Below are 20,959 nucleotides of genomic sequence, written 5' to 3' on the forward strand. Positions count from 1 at the left end.
TAACTGGCCGGTGGCTTCGTACAGGGACAAGTACGATCTCAAGTAATTGTTGTTGGCAAAGTCAGGTTCGAAAGGTCGGGTACACAAGGTCTTGCCATCCGTACTGACTTCGATTTTCTTCACTTAAAAGTGTTGAAAGTTGAAAGGATTTTCTTTGATGGCTCCGTTGAAGGCTGAATTCGAGACCATACTAAGGATTAAACGCTTGGGTAGCTGTCCTTGAAACAGATGATCTTCGGTTATGGATTGCAGTCCAGCAGAAATGGTGAAGGTTTTCACTTCCACACGTCGGATCGGATACTTGGCGGTCGTTCTGCTCAACGTTTGACTGATGTCGTTACCTACTTTGGGTAACACTTCCACGCGTCGTACGTAGAGTTTGGCCTCCTGGATTATGCTTTTAGGAGCTTTAGCAGGATCAGCAGCCTGCAAATGGAAAGCGGCACTGCTGCGATTCAGTCTCAAGCGGACATTCACCCCGTTCAGCAAATATTTCTCTTGCAACCACATGTCCAAATGCAAACGATCCATCAGTTCTAAACTTTTCTTGTTTAAGATTTTTTCTTCTCTTGCCTCAAAGCCGGAATTGCTTCCATCTATTGTGTCGAACTTGCCCGCTACGTCAGGTACCCACAGCACACAGGCATTGAGATGACTATCCTTGGCATCTGTTCCGTACGTCAAGAGATTTTCCAAGTAGGCACGGTAAGGGTATGTATCCATGCTGCTGCTGACTAGTTTGTTATTCAAGTACAAATCCACTGAGCTGAACAAGGAATGCATGAAATTGTTGACGGGAGCTATTTCGTCAGCGTCATCTACTCCACCATTATCTTTTTCTAGAACTTGGACTTTCAAGTACAAGTAACTGCTATTCAGATCGATGTAATCTTCGGGCTGTCCCTTGATTTCGAACTCGATGGGAGCGGAATCGGTCAGTGAGGAGACGGGATGAAATTCCACCCATTGAGATTCTTGCATGGTCATCATGGTGGGGGGCATGGCAAACAGATCCAGTTCCGTCTTGGAACAGGCGCAAGACTCTCGGTGCATCATTTTGTTTTGTGTCTCAATAATCGAAAACGTCTAAGTCTCGAACGGTTCTTCTTTTCTTGGCCTTTCTCGCTTGAAGTCTGGTGAAAGGGTGTTTTCTTCGTCGTCTCTTTCTGCCTTGTCCTTGCTGAATGCTTGACTCGGTAGCGTGCAGGGCATTTATAGGTGTCTCTCGTCGGCCCAAAATGTCTTTTCCCGTTTGCAGCAAGACATTTTTGCCTGCCCTCATGAAGGCTTCTTTAGGGTTTTGTTTGTCGATGATGACATTTTGGAGAAATTCTTTGCCTTGTGTCAGTGCCGCATCTTTCAAGGCGTGCAATCCTCGTGTCACCATCGGTTTCAACACCGGGGCCACCGAACGAAAGGCCGATTTTAACATGTCTCCTAAACCGTGTCCTCGCTGTCGAGCCACCCCTCGGTACACTGGATACATGACTTACTTACGAGTCGTGAGAGAACCGTTTTCGAAAATGGAGTTTCACCGTGACTTTTCCTTTGGTGAATGGAATATTTTGTCCCAAATCTCCTTTTATAGTAATGTTGACCGTGTCCAAATACGACTTGCTGACAGGCAAATAGTGAGGATGGACAAATTCGCGGTGGACGTGATAAGTGTTTCCACCTTCCTCGTCAGCGTTTGTGGCAGAATCCACTTTGAAAGGAATGACACGCAGTAACGGCACGGAGGTGTGTCCCACCACGTTGTATTCCACCACATCGGAGTACACGAAGATCAAATTCAGTCCTTGGTTCAGTTCTACCGGGAAACGAAAATACTTGGCAAAAGAGTCGTTGTCATAAATGACTGGTAATTCGGGGGATTTTTTTTGTTCTCCTATCTTCCTCATCTCCGTGTCACCACCCAATATGTCAAACAATTCAGGACAAAATATGAAAGACATGAATTTTTTGGACCCCTCAGAAAATTTCATCAGAAAGCGACGAGCTATTTTGTGGTATTCCAGGGTGACACTTTTTTGGACATTCCCCAAAGCTTTATGGAACACGCCATTAAACCTGGAGGCTATGGCGCTGACCAAATGATGACCACTGAAATAATAGCCTGGGAGAATGGACAAGTTGTAGGTCCACGTTTTAAGTTTGTCATCATAGGTTTTATTGGTATATGTGCTACTAGTCTTATCCAACTCCTCTTGCAATGGTTTGTCATGAACTTCCACCTTAAACCAATTTTGCTGGGCAATGATATTTTGGACTTGGGTTGGGTGAATCATTTCCACTAAAGCCACTTCCCAATGGGCTTCGTGATCTAAGGGGATGGCTTGAGGTAATTTGGCCGTGTAACAGCACAACGTGTTGTTGGGAAACACCTCCATGGAACTGTCACTGGGTAAAGTTAAGTAAAATTGGTTTTGGTGACTCATAATTCCAGAGTTCTGTGGCTCTCCGAGGGGTTAGTGGACGTCAGAGGCGTGTCTCCGCCCAAAATGGGGTTCTGGTTGTGGTTGCTGGAGTGGTGACTGGCACTGACACTGGACACAACGTTCCCGTTTGAGGAGAATTTCAGGGAGGGATTGGGAAGCAGGTAACCGATGCAACTGCTCAATAAAATGGTCCACAATTGTTTGTCTCCTTGTTGCAAACTCAAATTGGCGATGGCTGCCCCGATGACACAATACACCACGAAGATTTGGCAGAAAAAGACGATTTGCGTTTTAGGCACACGTTCTCCACACCACACCCACAAGGGTTGTTTTTGTAAATCTTGCACAGAAGAACTAGGGGAAGAAGGACTGGTCGACGTAGCTGCGTCTGCTGCTGTGTGAAAGGGCATGATGGTCACTTCTTCTTTTTATAGTCGATGACTTGCGAAGCGTCGATCCAAGAATCGAAACTGGGTGGATATCCTTTCCAACGTACTTTGACTTCTTTGACACGTCGTTTGCCCACTTTACGGGTTCTGCGTTCGAGAATGCTTTCGATGTCGTACACGTCGTCTTCTTTTTTGGTGACACGTTGTAACTCGGGCAAATAAAACGTTCCTTTGAGTACTTCTCCGTTCATGTCTTCCAATTTATAGACGGCAGGATGACGGCCATGTACTCGTCCAGTGACGCGAAACAATTCGGTCGTCCAGTTAGGTAAGTAACCTTTGTCGAAAGTGCGTTTGGTTTTACCAATGCGCACCCAATCTCCTACGGTCAACTCTCCACTTTTCTTGGGGACAGCCCTCGTCGGGGACGTACCGAACAGGCGCTCGAACACCAGCACTTCGTTGTCGGGAGTCACGTCTTGCGGGGCACGTCCGATGCTTCGATGGTAAGATTGGTTGTACGCTTGCACCAGGTGCGGTAAGATGTCGATGTACTTCAGAGTGTGGTGATGCGTAAAATATTTCCACATGCGTTCTTTCAAAGTGCGTTGAAAACGTTCCACGATGCTGGCTTTGGTTTCGGGATTCTCGGTGGTAAAAAAATGAATGTCACGTTTCTTTAATTCTTTTTGGAAAGCTTGGTTCAGAAATTCGGTGCCTTTGTCCGTTTGCCATCGAAGAGGGCGACGACCGCTTTGTTTCAACACCCGTTGCAGGGCTCGCACTAACTCGCTGCTGGATTTGGAAGTCAAGGGTACGACCCAGGCAAATTTGGAAAAGACGTCGATGACACAAAACAAATATTTGTAGCCACGATTGTAGCTGGCCAAATGAGAGACATCGGCTAAATCGGCTTGCCATTGATGATCGATGCCTTCCACTCGGGTGCGACTTCTGGCAAACTTGCGTCGAATGGGTTTGTGTAAAGTGTAGGTAGCTTGTTCTTGTAACCATCGTTGCACTTGAGGTAAACGGAGACTTTTCAGTCGAGTTTTGGCAGCACGATACAATTTTTGAACTCCTGCGTAACCTGCAGGATGTGAGGGATCGTAGTAAATGCTGGCTAAGACTTTTTCCATTTTTTATTTTGTGTTGGCGTTTTAATAAGTCACCCACTCTTCGGTGATGCTACTTTGGGTGGGTCGAAAGGGTGGTTTGGAAACGGATTTACGTGTCCGATGGGCTACGGGAGTAGAAGTAGAAGGTAGTGGTGGTGGTGGTGGTGGCAATGGAATGGCTTTGGTCTTCTTTTCTTTTTTCGCTTCTGGTTTCCCTTCTTTCTTTTTCACTTCTGTCGAAGGAGGCGTGGACATCATCTTTTTAACCCAAGCTTTCATTTCTTCTCGTTGGGGTGTGGGGGACGGGGTCAATAAGGATGCTGCAATCTTACTCGAAATGGGAGCTGCTGACGGTGTTTGAAACACTTCGCGCATCTCTTCTTCCTCAGGTCTTTGTGGGGTAGCATCTCTGGTGACCCTTGGGGATGGTAGTGGTGGTAATGATGATGATGGTGCTGGACTTTTCATCAAGGTCTTAAAATCTTTTAGAGTGGGTAAAGCTGTTTCGTCTAAAGCTTTCTGGTGAAAGAGTTGCAGTCGTTGCAAGAGTTGACCGTACTTTTGCGATTTTTCTGTTTCGGACAAATCTTGGCGATCCATCAAGGACTGCAATTCGTGTTGTAACTGGGACATCTCGCTCAAATTGGGATTGGGAGGTAAATGCGGGGTGCGTTGTTCTTGCCACCGATGGTATTCCATCCATCGTTTGTAAGGCACTAAAGCTAGTTTTCGTCCTTCCATGGGGTTGTCAGGGGTCGATTCTGAGATCTTGGGACTTTCGAAGGCCTTTTTATCTTGCTCCCATCAGTCCTCCCAACATGGTTCCCAAGACTCCTTTCAGTATGGGGCCTAACAAGAGAGGCAAAATGCCTCCACGTTGAACCAACATCTTCTTTTTTTGACGAATGGGAATTTTCTTTTGAACCATTTGGCGAAGAATGTGACGATGTTTGCCTAAGCATTGTTTCTGGTGTTTGGACAAAGGGATCGTGCCTTTCAAAACGTTCAAACAACATTCGCAGACGGTATCGATGACCTCTTTGGAGGCCGTTTGAATGAGTTTTTTTCGTAGGGGTGGAGAAGCTTTGGACAGGACAGATAACAGGTCCCCATGTTTAGCTAAACGTGGTGGCAGTCCTTTCCTTTTCTTTCCTTGGGGTTTTCTGGAGGGTGACATTTTTGCTTGTGGGTTCCGGGACATTCACCGAACAGACACTAACGTCGATGACTTAACGCACACCCTTTTATCTTTTTTGGGACTATCGCTTTGTCATAAAGGTGACAATGTTTTTCCCAAAATCGCCAAGGAATCCTCCCCTTTGTTGACGCCTCTTTTTCTTGGAACGACTGTGTCTTTTCTTAGGGTAATGTCGATGCTTGGCTAAGCGCTTTGTCGGATGACGCGTCTGCCTTTGTCTCTTTCTTTTGTGGCTTCTTGGAGGTGACATCTTTTACAAGTTCACTGATACCCCGACTTGGTCACAGGCTCTTTTTATACTGGAACGCGTCGCCACTGATTGTCTTTACGTTTTATCAGTTTGAGGACAGGCATGACACGTCGTGCAGGGGTACGCAACGGACTAAATCGAGCCAGTTCTTGCTTGGACAAATCCAGTAAACTTTGTAACATGCCCGATCTTTCTTGGACTTTGATTTTGGGAGAAGGTACTTTGTGAGCAGCAGCCACTGCCACTAAATTGGAGGGTCCTGCCACTGGGGAAGTTCTTTTGGGGGTCATCAACGGAGATGTTCTTGGTGTGATCAACGTCTCCAAGTACTCTTCAGTTCTGAGTGTCATCAACGGAGAAGTGGCTGAACGTGAGGATGCCGGAGACGCAGTCACTGCTGTGGCAGGTCGTGGTTTGCGAGTGTAAGGTTGCGTCCTGGCCGAAGTGCCTCTCTTGCGACTAGTTTTCTTCTGTGGACTTTTCTTTTTCTGGGGACTTTTTCTCTGTTTCTTTTTCTGGGGGCTTCTTTTCTTTTTTCGGGGTGGTGTCTGGTAAGAGGAGGGTCCCGCCACTGGAGAAGTTATTCTTCTTGGGGACCTGGTCTTTTTCTTTTTCTTCTTGGGGCTTCGTTGGACTTTTGTCTTGGGGATAACTTTGGGGGCATTAGGATCCCATCTTAAGAGTGAGCGAATGATGACCCCTCCTAGAGTACCGCTCCCTCCAGGTTTCAAAATGATTTGTTTTTTGGTTTGAGTGTCGATGCGGCGATCGGCCAGTTGGACCAAAGCGACTTTGTTTCGATCGAAAAAGCGTTGGGTTTGATGAGGAATCTGAATGATTCCTTGGAGTAATTGACGTGCCGTCACCGTGAACCATCGTAAGACTTCTTTGAGACTAGCTTCTAAGACACGAGCTCGTGTTTGTGGATCTTTTTCTCGACTGATGCCATACAAGGCACGAATCAATTTGACGGGAAGATGCGACTGAAGGGACGTCATGTTCGCACTGAGAGTGAGACAGACGAAAAAGGGTCTGAGGTTTTTATAGATTTTTTGATGGGGAGTGAAATGAAGTCGAGGACGGAGACGTGTACAGGACAGGCCCTCCGTCTTGGCACCAGTGGTGAAACAAGTGGGTACGAAATCGCAAATCCTCAGGAGTCGTAGGTTTCAAATCGACGAGTAAATAGGCGTGTGGCGTTTGAGTGGCATCGTCGTACGCCTGAGTCAGCCAAGGCGTTCCTAACTGTTTGGCTAAGACTTGCACTTGCGATTTATCTCGAGGGCTTTTAAACAAGACCACGTAATGCGCATTGAGACTGATGGTACGATGGGCTTTACTTTGTTGAAACAAATTTTGGGTGATGTAAACGACACTGGCATTACGGTGATGCCCTTTGCGCGTGAACCACAATTTAATTTCTTCTTCGTCTTCTCCTAACATGTCGTCGAAAATGACCAAATGGGTTAGACGGGAGTCAGAGACGATGCCGTCGTCTTCTTTAGGAATGCCTTCCACAAACACGATGGAATCGCCTTGACTTTCTCGCAAAAGGCTGTACGCCGATTGCCACTCTTTGTAACACCACACGATCCGTTGAGGGGGCCGATCGATCAAATGATGTTTATGCTCGATCAAACGTTTGACGAATTCGGTTTTGCCTGAACCGCTAGGTCCAGCAATGAGCATGTTAAAGGGATGGCGAAGATACAAAGCCTCCCAACTGGCACGATCTAAGTGTTCGTCGATGACTTTGACAGTAGAGGAAGAGGGAGCAGAGACAGTAGAGGTAGCCATGGTGTCAGAAATGTCACTTGTGACACGAAAACAAACAAGACAAGAGTTTATATACTTTTTCAGAACACGTTTATTGAATGTTTTTTATCAAACATGAATACGAAAGACAAAAATACATAAAAGCCAAAGGCTTAAGTACAAGAATAAGAGGCACATGATAACGATGAACGTGGAATAAACACAAGTGTCTGTACAACAATCACATGTTTTGGGTAATGTTCTAACTAGTTCAACAGGGGGTAAAGTCACACAAGTGTCCTCCCGAAAAGGTCTTTCAGGTCTGTCCACGACAGTCCTGTCTTGGGTGACGGGTTCTTCTGGCACCGTCACTAACACGGGTTGAAAAGTAACTTTTTTCCTTGAACAACTCTCGTGCATACTGGGCCACTTCTTGGGTCCAAGCCTCAAAATCCCATTCTTTCCAGGCACGGACATCTGTCCAATGGGGATGTAAGTCACAAGCTACACACACATCGTCATACACGTCTTGGGTAGCTAAAAGTTGACGAATCTTTTTTTCCTGTTGAGGTCGAGAAGTATCCAGATGAAAACGCAAGGCTTTGAGCAAAAGGAGTTTTTCGTGACCATTTAAGGCCATGGAGGTGGTAAGTACTGATCGTAAAGAGTCCACAAAGAATCGGCTGGTAAACGAAATCCCAAAAAACAAGTCACTAAGATACACACCACTTGTCGTCCCAAATTGAATGGATACAGTTCTTGTAATAATCGATGGTAATGATCCACGGTTTGAATATGGTCATTGAGTTCCTTCCACGGAATCTGTTGGATGACATGTGACATAAGTCGTGGCATGGCAGCCTGTTTTTATAGCCTCTTTGTTTCGGAAACAATACACGTACTTTCTAGCCAGAGATCTTCGTTCTCCAGTAGGGAATCTAAATCTTGCATACTGTAACCGAAACTTCAGAGTTCGTTTAGAAGTTTCCTCTTCCTCTAAGTAGATTCCACGTAAAATATGTTGATAATCCTTTAACTTGTCTTCCTCAATGTATTGCTGTAGGTGAATCTCGAAGTAACCAAAATAATGAACATTTCGATCATTCACTAACTCAAAGTGTTGAACAAGGTCTGACCACTGAAACAATTTCTGACGAATCAGTTCTCTTAAACCATTCAGGTACCAGTGGTTAAAGATCTGGTGACGTAACGGATGCAATTGTTCTTTACGTTTGACTTGTATTTTCACCAGCTCTCGGTAAATGCGTTCTCTCAACTCCACAGGCAAAGCACGAATGTTCTCTAGCAAAGTATCCATGAATAGGTCATACTAAATCCTCTTTGGTCTGACACAAGAAATGTACTCTTTGCACAAACATGGTTTCACTTCAGTGTCGAATTTAAATCGTTGAGTCACTAATCTACACATTACAATTCGTTCAGAAGTTTCCTCTTTCACTAAGTTGACATTGCGTTCAAGATGTTGGTAATTCGTTAACTCTTCCTCTGGAATTCGATGCAGTACGTTTACAATGATGTAGGTAGAATCGTCCATAACAAACCAATCCTTTTGAAAACTAGAGGATCGTTGATCAATGTCTGTCCGATGGAACACTTTCAATTGAATCAGTCCTTGTATAGCCTTCAGGTACCAGTGGTTCAAACACCGGTGACGTATCGGATGCAATTGTTCTTTACGTTTCACTTGTATTTTGACCAGCTCTCGGTAAATGCGTTCTCTCAACTCCACAGGCAAAGCACGAATGTTCTCTTGTAAAGTATCCATGAACAGATTATTATGGTAAGAAGTTACTTCAATGTCTCGGTCCCACTAAAGGTAAGTAATGACAATTCGGTGACCATCGAGCATGTTCTACGTAGGCCGAATCTTGCGGTTCCCAGTGGTGAAGTGACACACTGCAACTGAAGCACTTGACTTTATCTCCTTCGCCCAAGTAGAAAAATCCGGCTCTGGCTAATTCTTCAGGGGTCGGTCCTCCCAGATACTTAGGCCATTTTCCTTTGAACGATTGAAGACGATTTTCAAAGTCGCAGTATTCCGACAAACGCACAGGAAACGAATATTCGTTTTTCACAGGTTCGTTTCGATGAGGGTTGAGTGAAATGGGCAGGAGTTTGCTCAGGGCTGGATGACATCCGTAGGGAGGTAAACGTGAAGGTCGACATTCCCCTTTAAAACGAAACCCAGTAAAATGTCCAAGAGGACGAGCAGCATCGCTTTCGCATCCCACAGGTTTGACACGCACAGCATCACTTTCCATGACAGGGGCAGTGAGAACAAAGTTCCCATGATGCTTTACGGCATCGCTCAGGTCACAAGGTACAGCATCGGTCCCATCGCAAGGCTCACAATCGCACTCGTCTGCAAACTCCGTTACGCAATTACAATGGTAACCACATGGACAATCGCAGTTTCCTTCCGGACATTTTCCGTCGCAATGCCTGGGTCTTATCCATCCAATATTAGTCACACTAGAGGAAGATACAACTTTTTTACAATCCCCAAACTGGAACGATGTCTCTTTCAAAGTATTCATCTTGTTTGCTCGGTCTTGGTAGTCACAATGAACTATCGATCTTGTCTAGGGTTCCTTTTTATATACAGACCAATACCGACGTGACCGTACGGTAACGTAAAGTGATTGGGAAGTCGCACTCGCTTCTGGTACACGATTTGATAGACTTTTTCCAAGGGTCGACTGACGATGTGGTGAGTGGGTAAACGTACAATCTTGTTCGGTTGATAGGTGGTCACTTTAAAGTTTCCATCCTCTTCCGATTGCAAGGCTTCTTTCAATACCCCAAAGTTGACCACTCGACTGGTACGATGATTCAGAGTCAGTCCTTTCACTTTGCACGTCGTGTGCACTTCTCCTTGTTTGTCCCGGTATTCGTAGCCGTAATTTTTGGGACCGCCACTGACGAAACTTAGAATCTTGTCGTCGGGATGCTCGTCTGTCCAGGCTCCTAAACGGTCTCCTTCGATGTCAGGGTGATGTTGAATCGGGTGATGGATGTAAATGCAACTGTCCGTGTCAAAGTACAGGACGCGTTCTTCTAACAGTTCTAAAGCTTCGTACAATTTTAAGCGAGCATGGGCTGTCACGTAAGCCGCAATGATGACATTTCCAAAGGGGTCGTCTTGTACAAAGTCCAGATCTTCTTCGTAATTGACTAAGATCAAATCCTCGCGAACGACGTCCACGTGTTTCATGAATTTGGTTTTGTCGTGAATCATCTGGAAGTAGCGGGAAGGTTCTGTCAAATATTCCGTCTTGGGTAAACACGGTCGTTGTGCCATTTTACCCCACAAGCAATTTAACATCACTTTGGCAAACGATCGCCTGCCTTCGTTTTTCTCGATGTGGTCTAAAGTGATGCCTTCTTGTTCGTAGTATTTCTCTTTGAATTGTATTTGGTCTTCGGGAGTGTGACACCAGGAAGGATAGCCGCTGGCTTCTTGTTTCAGTTTCAAAAAGGCATCCACGTAGTCTGCGAAAATGCCTTTCTGAGTAGGGTCACCCTTGTGGTATTGTTGTGTCTTGGGAAAGTGGCAAATTTCGTACACTTCTAACAGCTGGTATCCCATGTCCAGAGCTTTGAACAATTCTACGCTGACCCAGGTTCCCGTCAAGGCCCGTTCTTCCTGGCTGTGATGGCAAGGTTGGTCTTGGTTGCACGTTTCGGCACAAGTACGGCACAATGGAAACATCAATTTGCCTTGACAATGGTAAGGTAAGACGGGATGGTATAGGTTCGTGGGAGGCAAAACTTTACACTTGATCAAGCCTTCGTATTGTCGAATGTTGACCAGGTCGATGTGTTCTGTCAGCAATTGCGGGTGCCCTACAGGAAAGCGACAATATTTGCACACGTAGGGATACAGCGAACACACGTCCAAGTATTTGATTTCTTCTCCTTTCTCTTCGTCGGCTTGGTACAGCAAACAGGTGGCATTGGTCCTTCCTCCGTACAAACTATCCCTCGGGTTCAGCGGGTCCATGAACTGGTAACTTTCCACGAGGCGTTTAAACTCGGGATCGGTTTTCAAACGGTGATCGTACTCGTGTTCCCACATTTCCACCACTTGGTATCCTTGCTGTTCTAACTTTAGGCGTCGCTGACAAGTGTCCTGGTACAAGTCTTCCATGGTTCGTTGTAAAAACTGATTTTTAGTGCCACGGTCAGGGTAACAAACGGGACATCCGTGAAATAAGCAACCGTTAAACTTGTACACGATCTTGGGGTTTTCTAAGTCCCAGCCATCGACCGAATACGTTCCGATGGTCTTTTCACCCCCTCCGTTGCGAGCATGCTGAATCCACTTGTCTTCCTTGTCGCACAAGTAATGTAACCAGCGTAGGGCTTTGACCGAGTATTGACGCTTGACAAAGTGGGTCGTTTGAGGACTGATGACAGCCACGGTGTTTTCAGGCATGAATCGTTGTCGATACACTAAGGAACACGCTTTGGCAATGGTGCAAGCTTCTTTCAAAGGATCGACCCCTCCGTGTTCCATGAACAGTTCTCGAAATTTTCCACAGCAACGCCGTAAAATGTCCACGTCGGAACGACAATACTTTAACATTTCTTCCTGAAAGTCGAAAGGGTCCAAAGCGTGAGCCTGGTACCAAGCGTAGAAAGCTTCTCGTTGTTCGGTACGCATGTTGTCGGGGTCGTAATAGTGAGCCTCGGGCAAATGGGGTAGAACGGCGTGTTGATTGGCTTCCGTATTGAAAAAGTGTGGAAAGTACCCTTTAGCCATTTCTGTCATTCCAAACGTTTTAGGCATTCGACTCAAAGGCATGGCCAAATAGCTCATCGAATCTTTAAACTGTACTTGTCCCACTTGCATGAAAATGATTTTGGCTCCGTTCAAAGTCACTTTAGGACGTTCGGTGCCTTGTTCCGCATAGTACCTCAAAAGAAACTGTCCATCGTATCCGGAGAAATTGTGAGCCATCACCGTGGCATGGCGATGACAATCTCCGTAAAGTTCGATGTCCTCTTGGCTCCACGTCTTGTCGACGGGGTCTAAGACCCATTGGGCAAAATCGGCTAACGTGTTTGGTCCCCGAAATATTTTTTCACGCCCTCCAGGAATCTTGCTGCAGTGAGGGCAATGACTGAAGATAGGTTCTTGAATGCACTTCTCGCACGCTCGATGAGCCACGCAGAAATTAGGAATGTGAATGCCAGTCTCTTGCATGCATTCGAAATCGAAAAAGATGAAATTGCCTTTCTTCTTGTGACCGTCCTCTTTCTCTGGTGGGGGTTGGTATTTTTGCACGTAACATTCGTGTTCCAAGTCCACGATGTGGTGACAAATGTGACATTTTTTCTTTCCTGAACATACGTGTGCCTTGGTATTATTGGTACGTATGACTTGTTCACACGTAGGGCACAATCTCAGGAGTTGACAAGCACATTTCTTCTGTGAACCTTGCGTTTTCAGATGTTGTTGGTAACAGGTAGGGCTGACAAACGTACGCAGACAAGTTGAACAAGGCACTGGTTCTTCGCTCAGACAGGGTTAAGCGGCCAAACATCCTGAGCATTTCCATCCACAATGCTTGTGTTGCTCTCGATTATTATAACCATGGTCACATTTCTCACAGTAATAACCGTATCCCAGGAATCCAGTGATACTGGTAATGGTATCGAAATGGTCATCGTGATGATAAACATGAATGTATTTTCCGTCCTTAAAATCTTGCCCTCGAAACAACATAGGCCCTCGCACTTCTTGAGGGTGCACTTTCAAGGTGTATCGTGGAGCTAGGGCATCTTGCAATTTTTGCATCTCAGGAATGCCACAGGGTGTGTCTTTGGACAGGCCAGCTTGTTGCAACAGGAGTTCTGCTTCGTTTCGTTGTTTGGCTCGGTCGGATTGTTGAATAGTTTTCCAGGTTCTTTTCCATTCTACCGTGTCGTTCTTGTTGGCATAGGTTCGTCCCACCACGATGGCACGGGCTAAACACATCTGGTCATGAGGGTTGTGAATTTGGACAAGGCTACGCTTAATGCTGCGAAGGTCGTTCACCAATAACATCTTTTTGCGTCCGGTCCCTTGAGGAGGAGAGACGTGGGTCATGTCCAATGTGGCTTTTCCATCGGTGATGTCAAACTGGTCATTAGATTGTTGCACGTGTTGAATCTTGTCCATGACTTTGGAAGCGGTCAATTCTGCAGGGGTGCTAAACTCGATCCAAACAGGGGATTTCAAACCGTCGTGTTGTATGGAAAGTCTCAAGCGATCGTCTTCTTTGGGTTGACATTGTTGCTTGAGTGAAGTGAGCAAAGAATCCCACACTCCGGTGATAAACACTTCTGCTTTCTCTAACGGCACTTCAGCCTTGAAATCTTTAAACTTCACTGTGTATTTGTAAGCCGTAGTTCTAAATTTTCTAGAGGAGCGCTTTTCCGTCTCTCGAATGGAATAGTACTTTTCAGGGTTAACTAAGGGTGGTGAACTTGGTTTAGAGGGTTCGGATTCTGGTTCACTCATGTCCTCTTCAAAATCACTGGCATGAATTTGTGCCAAGATTTCAGCCCTGGTACGAGGCGATAGATCACGTTTCTGCCTCTTACTTCTTTCTTCTTCTTCTTTCTTCTCGAATGAATTAGATCGTTTCATCTTGAAAGCAAAAAGTCAAATGACTCAAGTTCAAACACCATGAGCTACTTTATAGTCATAGCATACCAGCGTATATAAAAGGGTGTGTGTCTTGTCCTTTCACTATTCATTTCACTCTCAAGCGGAGCACAACGATGGAAGAGACTAACCAGATGGAACGTTTCGTCAGAGCTTTGCGAGGGGTCATTAGAAAATTCTCTTCAGAGCAGCCTACGGACTACTCTCCTTCCTTTAGAGATAAAAGTCAAGATACTTGCTATATCTGTCAGAAGAAAGGGCATTGGTCTTCAGAGTGTCCAGACCGTCAAAAAAGAACAAAAACAGGGACTAAAAAAGACAAAAGTCAAGATACCTGTTATTATTGTAAAGAAAAAGGACATTGGTCTCCAGATTGCCCAAAAAAGAAACAAGAGGAGTCAGAAGAAAAGAAGGATTCTTCAGAAGAAGAGAGGGATTCTTCAGAAGAAGAGAGGAATTCTTCAGAGGAAGAAAGCAGACAGGTGAAGAAAAAGAAACAGGAGAAGAAAAGAAGAAGGGAAGAAAGTGAGGAGGAAGAAGAGGAAAAGAGTGTGACAGTGAAGAAATTCAAAAAACAGAGAGACTAAACAAGGAAAAAGAAGAAGTCAATGAACTTTAAATTAAAGTGTTATGATGTGAATTGTGAATTGGATTGTAAAAAATGGAGAAAAGAATAAATGAATGATATAAGGTAAGAGTCTTTGAGTTTTGATTTTAAAATAAGAAGCTACACTCACGCACTCATACAAAGACACGTACTATAGGGTAAAATGGGTGGGTTATTTTTTTTTTTTTTTTTTTTTGAGTTATTGGCAAATTGAAATTGTATTTCTTTTCGAGATATGTGGGTGGCCCTGAAAAGGGCCTTTTTTCTTTATGATGTAGGGGTGAGTTTAAGCAATCAACTTTAACTGCCTTATGCCTTTGCCACGGCCAAGGCCTACTTCTGGACTGCGTAATGTTGATGATGATGATAATGATTGGGTTGAAATCACTAAGGGTGGTACGGTAGGCTTAGTCACAGGGTTGACGTGTTTAGCTCGGGAAGGTCGTATTCTCTTCGGTCGTGATAAAGAAGTCTGATACATTTGTTTCAGACTTCTTAACTCCGCTAAAATGTCCAACAGTACCGTGACCGTTTGATTTTCACCCTCTTGTTTCTTTGCTGCTACTTCTTCTTGCTGTTGTTTTTTTCTTACCTCTTCTTCTTGTTGCTGTTGCTGTAGGAGAAAAGCCTGTTCCGCTTCCTTTTGTCGTTGTATAAATTTCTCCAATTCTTCTTTCTGTCTCTGTCTAAAATTCTCCACTTGCGGTAATGAAGAAGGTAACGAAGGTTCCGGAACAAATTCTTGCGAGGAGAGAAAATCGACAAAATCCCAATTCACCTCTTCTGAAAGTAAGTCCGGGTTCCCTTGGGCGGTCTCCCCTGCTGGTGCACCCCATTGGATCGTTTTCTGAGTTTCCGTCATGTTGAATCACTGTCGCATAGATTGACTGCACACAAGCGCTAGCGAATCTATATAGACTACGTGACGTCACAGACTGCTCTCTTCGGACTGGATGCGGGCTGACTGAATTCTGTAACGCGTGTTAGGATTGGTGAATGAACTCAATCCGTTTCAATCCTTTCTGTCCCTATAAATAAGCGCAGTTCACTGCATTGATTCACCTATTGTCGGAGCCTCAACATGTGGACCGACGTTGAATCTTCAACCCTTGTGTCAACAATGATGTTCAGGACGGACATGCTCATGTATGTCCGATCCAAGTGGACCGTTGTCCACAGGACCAGCAGCAGCCTGTGGATAAGAAGAGTCTATATAGAGAGACAAGGTTGCCTCAAGAGGACTCTGATGTATGGCCCTGCTGTAAGACGAAGTTTGAGGACAAGAAGATGTCGCAAATGCCCTTTATGTTAAGGGCATATTAACATAAACCAAAGGCCCTTTTCAGGGCCAGCCATATTTCTCGAAAAGAGATAGTCTTTGAATTGCCTACCCCTTTTTTATTTTTTAAAAAAAAATCCCATGTTCCATTTCCCTTGACGCTATACAGTCCCACCCTGTTTAAATTCCTTTGACGCTATACAGTCCCCTATTCCCATGTTCAAATCCCCTTGACGCTCAACAGTCCCACGATTTTTCTCCATGTTAATTTCCCTTGACGCTATATGTTCCCACGATTTTTCTCCATGTTAAATTTCCCTTGACGCTATATGTTCCCAAGGGGGTCTGTAATGCTAATTCCCATTGACGCTATAAGATCCCCCTTAACTACTCTCAATGTTTAATCTTTTTTATTTATATTTTTTTTTCCATTGCATTCAGATGTCAATTGTTTGTTTTGGCAGGCTTTCAGTCTATTTCGGTGACAGACGCTGTACCCAGGTTTCAGTTGTTAATTTAATTTCAGTTTGAAATCAACACTCATCAAAGCCTCATTTTCAGACATGATCATGATTATAATGACAGTTAAATAATTTATTACGACATGTATGCTAGAGCATTTATTAAAATGTGTAGCATTTGTCATTGAGTGTAACACGTATTCGATACTGTACAGGTGAAACAAAAGATCGAATAGCAATTCAGTCACTGACAATTTGTATGATTCAAGTGGAAAACTAGTTATAAAGCATTAATACTTGATAACTTTTTGTTGTCATGAATTCATTATTATGCATTCTTAAAGGGGCCTTTTCATTAATTACATAAGCAAATACTAAAGGATCAACGATCTTACTCATTTTAATATATAGTGATCCTGAGGGTGGTGGGTGGTGGACAAACAAAAACAAATGAAATAGGCCTAAATATTGATATACTGGTTTTAAGAACAGCCATAAGAAAATATAAACTTCCAAAATGAAAAAGAAAGTAGTTCCAAAAGTGATATCACCAATGTCGTAATAACAGTGATTCGCCACTTAGCGTTATTATTTTTCTCCCACTAATATTTGTCAATATTCATTATCAAATATATAATAAAATACTTACTGTTTTCAAAGGAGTAATTTAATATAATTCCCTAGCACGTCGGTAATGATGTCAGAAGGTTACGCTAGTGATACGAGCTGGCATCGTAAAGAGGCATTTGTTGTGAATGATAAATTCCACTTTTGCTACCTACAGTTGTCCAGGAAAAGCGAAATGCGTTCATTTTATAATGAATCCTAGATATTAAAACGAGTATGGGAATTCGACTGGGAAGATGTGAGCGAATATGAAGCTAGCGATACTGTACTTCTACCGTCGTGTAGTATTGCTCAGAAAAACTCTTTTTTTTTTCTCATTCAATTGTTTTTTCCCTTTCATATCGCATGAATCCGATGATGTAAATTAATGGAGTTAAATGTGTATCTGCCAAAAGACAGATTTTTGTGTAATTTGTTTCTATGTGATATAAAATACTAATTTTTGCATCATCTACCTAATTGTAGCAAGAAAGAATTAGTCTATCGAATGCCAGGAATGCAAAATATTGGTTCAGTGTGCGTTTTTGTTCTCCTCAGCGGACCTTGTGAAAATGTTTAGTAACTTTATTGTGCGTAGCTAAATATGCAAAACTGGCGTTTTATTCTTGGAAATAAATTTGCCAGATGAACAACGTGCAACTTAAATGACATGCTGAAGATGCAATAATAAAATAAAAAAGAGAAATGTCAAATAGATCTCAAAAATATTATGTATTCTTTGGTAAAAAAAACAACCTGGAGGTGTACGACTGTTGAAACACGCCCAGTCCTTGTATGATTACTTGATCATTCACACATAGGAGGAAAATGGGACTGGCCAGGAGTAATTCATTATCATTTATGAGTCAGTTTATTGACATGCTGTCAATGAATGATCTCTGTTTCATATTTCAACGTACACATGTTCCTTATTCAGCATCAGTAGGCAAAAGTAAACAGCCCTTGCCGACTAAGCTGGTGGTAGCCGAGATGACGATTATCAGCAACAGAGAGTGCAATCGGCGGGATCAATGGGACGGTATTATTGTTCCAACCCAACTCTGTGCCACAAACAGACGGACGTCTGCATGTCTAGTAAGTCATCATTAATTTACCTATCGACTAATACTCCACATGCCAATTAGAAAATCAATTCAAAATAATTGGAGCCTGTATCTTTAATTTTATTTTCGAAACTGTATACATAATACATAATTTACATATATTGGTAAATAGTTAAACTTTGCTCGGAATCGGATGGAAAAGTAACAAACTTATAAAGATGTGAATTTTCACATATCATATAGTAAAATGTATTAAGATGTCAGAATGCTCTGTTTATAGTTTTCGTGGGTAAAACAATATGTAAACAGAAAATTACGCTAGGCGGCACAAACAGTTATTATTTTGATTGGTGAGCCGCTCACGTGATCACTGATAAACCATAGTTGATTGACACTAGTGATAAGTCAGTTGACGTGGAACGCGTTTTGGCGGTCTGACCAAACGAACATGTTCTGACAGAGTTTGTGACCCAAACATGTTTCAGTTTTATGCGTGAGAACAGGCTTAGTAGAATCAGATCGAAAGTACAAATTTTAACAAAATATATTTCTATTTTAACTTCCTGTTTTTCTTCACGAATGAAAATAATATGGTTTGCAAGCATTATTGTTTATTTGATGTGAAAACGCTTCTTTGGGTTTTGTATTCAGGAACGCTAACCTATCCATAATCTTGCCAATATTTCAAAACCCATTGAAATGCTCGATTGCACTTTGGCATGAACAATGATGTCATGCAACAAAGATCAATTCGCTAAAACGACTGATCAATGATGAAACGAGACAGGTTCACATTCAGAGCACGGCAACAACGTAATCTTGTACTGTTACCTACACTTATTAGCATATCTTTTTTAAGGAGATACAAAGTGTTTTTGCACCTTCTTTAAAATTATGTTTTGTAATTAGAAAAGCTTTATTTGGCATTATATATAAATGTCATTCACACTGAGCGAAAAAGAAAATGATCGCTTAGATCTGTGTACGTGATGTGTTGACCGCACTGGTACAAGGATCGAAGAGGTATTGCAGATGCGATTGCGCAAAAATTCACGTGTGGATTGGATGGTGTCTGAACCATCCTGCCAATATGACTGCTCATATTGAACGCTGAGAAGAGGATCAGCACAGTCGAGTTGTCAAATGTACCATTAACAGGATGAATACTTCTCCCATAATAATCATTTATTTATATATTCTTTTTCCTAGGGTGACAGTGGCGGTCCCTTGTCATGCTGGATACAAGGTCAGTACCATTTAGTCGGTGTAATTTCATGGGGACCTAAGACATGCCGGGGAAAACCGTCCGTCTGTACGAGAGTGTCGGCGTTTAAGACATGGATAGAGGATACACTTTCTACTTTGCACACCACCAATGGAAGTAAACAACAAGGACATTTGTAACATTTGGCGAATTATGTTAAAGAACTGATATAGTTTTCGTTCAATTTATTGTCACAAATAAAAGACAAAGTACAGTATATGTACTGCAGTGTTAACATTTCCTTGGCATATATTATTAATATTCTTGTCTGTAAAAGCAAGTCACTCGTATATCACCCGACATGATCCACTCACCTTTCTCCGATGAGAAGATAAACACATGGCAAGTTAAATACACGTGCAAACCTTGAATGTGTGATTCATACTCTCAGTCAAATTCGAGCCATGTCTATACTTCACACTTTCATTTCCTATCCAGAAATCAGAATTAAACATATGATATGCTATAACCATATTTACTCGTCATAATTAATTGAATGATAATGAACTGTTTTGATATATCAGGTGCACCGTTAAATGAAAGGAGACACAAAAGACCTTCATATGGATCAGAATGTTTAGAATGGATCACCCATACATATTATGATTGTTGATTTAAACAGCTGAGGTGTTATTTAATTAGTTTGGGGACTGTTACACACTAATCACTATGTACCTTACAGTGTCTTGTGCTCAATCGAGAGCTTTGCCTCATGTAAGCAATGCATATTTTGACATGTCATGTAATCGTTCATATTTGAAAGAAAGAGAATCTGTCTATGAGATATAAATATATTCCTAAAGGTCTAAATAAACTAAAGTCTTATGCGGTACAGAGAGAACTATTTGTGTGTGTAAGAGTGTGTGTTGGCGTGTGTGAGTGTGTGTGTGTGTGTGTGTCTGTGTGTGTGTGTGTGTGAGAGAGAGAGAGAGAGAGAGAGAGAGAACACTTGACACGTTCTACGGAAATAAATCCATCATTCAGTACCTTCGTGAGTAATTGTTACATTTTAGTTGTAAAAAGGAACACTGTGGCGAACTGTCTTTGTTTCTATTTTTCTTCCATTCCTTTCTGTCGATATATGTATAGTATAGACAAAATGAAAAATGTCATCCCTTTTTCTTTGTTTCCAATTTTCTAATGCAGAGTCTCAGATCTATTTGTTGTAGACAAATATTTTACGTTCATGACATGGTCTGTTATGGTACACTCCACAACGTCACGACGGGCGCTGATTCCTTGTAACATTTATTTACCTGTTAAATCCTAGCAGAGTTTTTATTACTTGTACTCTGTTCTAACTTTGGTTGCAAAATTTTATGTTTACTTCTGGGGCTGTCGTATTCTTTCACAAGAAGATGATAATATGTTATTACTCAATGGTCATAAACTACAGAAAGAAGCAAACCCATTAAGTTTTGTAAAACTTAACAAATAATTTAATTATAAAAGCTATAAATGAAAATGTGAAAGGAACATATATTATTATGAAGTTAATCCAAAATAATCCTGAAAAGTTCTATTAAAGTCGAAAAGAATGAAATATTCAGTATAAACTTCAGAGCTGGAAATGTACTGGTGAGCCAAGAATCAAAATGGCGTTGTCTAGAACTCATTTAAGTAATTCAAAATCGTTCAATAAAGTATAGTCCAATAAGCACTTTTTATTTCCACCGAACAATCCAGACAAATGTTTTTCATATCAAATAATATCGAAATACAACATAAAATACGTCTGCAGACACGATAGGAATTATTGTTGAGTTCTCTTCTTATATTCACATTCAAGAGTCTATTACGACTATATGACGCAATATACCCCACGTGACATCTCTTACTAATCAATATAATATT

General features: G+C 42.6%; 1 protein-coding gene across 1 annotated transcript in view; it reads left to right on the forward strand.

The window, feature by feature from the left end:
• The window catches only part of LOC149798477 (chymotrypsin-like elastase family member 3B), a 30,713-nt gene extending 10,833 nt beyond the window's left edge, over window positions 1-19,880 (forward strand). Inside the window, exons 4-5 of the mRNA XM_089963678.1 lie at window positions 17,715-17,872; window positions 19,051-19,880. Of these exons, the coding sequence (XP_089819804.1) occupies window positions 17,715-17,872; window positions 19,051-19,245 (353 nt within the window). The 3' untranslated portion in view covers window positions 19,246-19,880. The remainder of the gene's footprint in view (window positions 1-17,714; window positions 17,873-19,050) is intronic.
• The last annotated feature ends 1,079 nt before the right edge of the window (window positions 19,881-20,959 follow it).

Source organism: Sinohyriopsis cumingii, chromosome 6 (assembly GCF_028554795.1).
Source record: "Sinohyriopsis cumingii isolate HCF-2022 chromosome 6, ASM2855479v2, whole genome shotgun sequence".
Lineage (NCBI taxonomy): Eukaryota > Metazoa > Mollusca > Bivalvia > Unionida > Unionidae > Sinohyriopsis > Sinohyriopsis cumingii.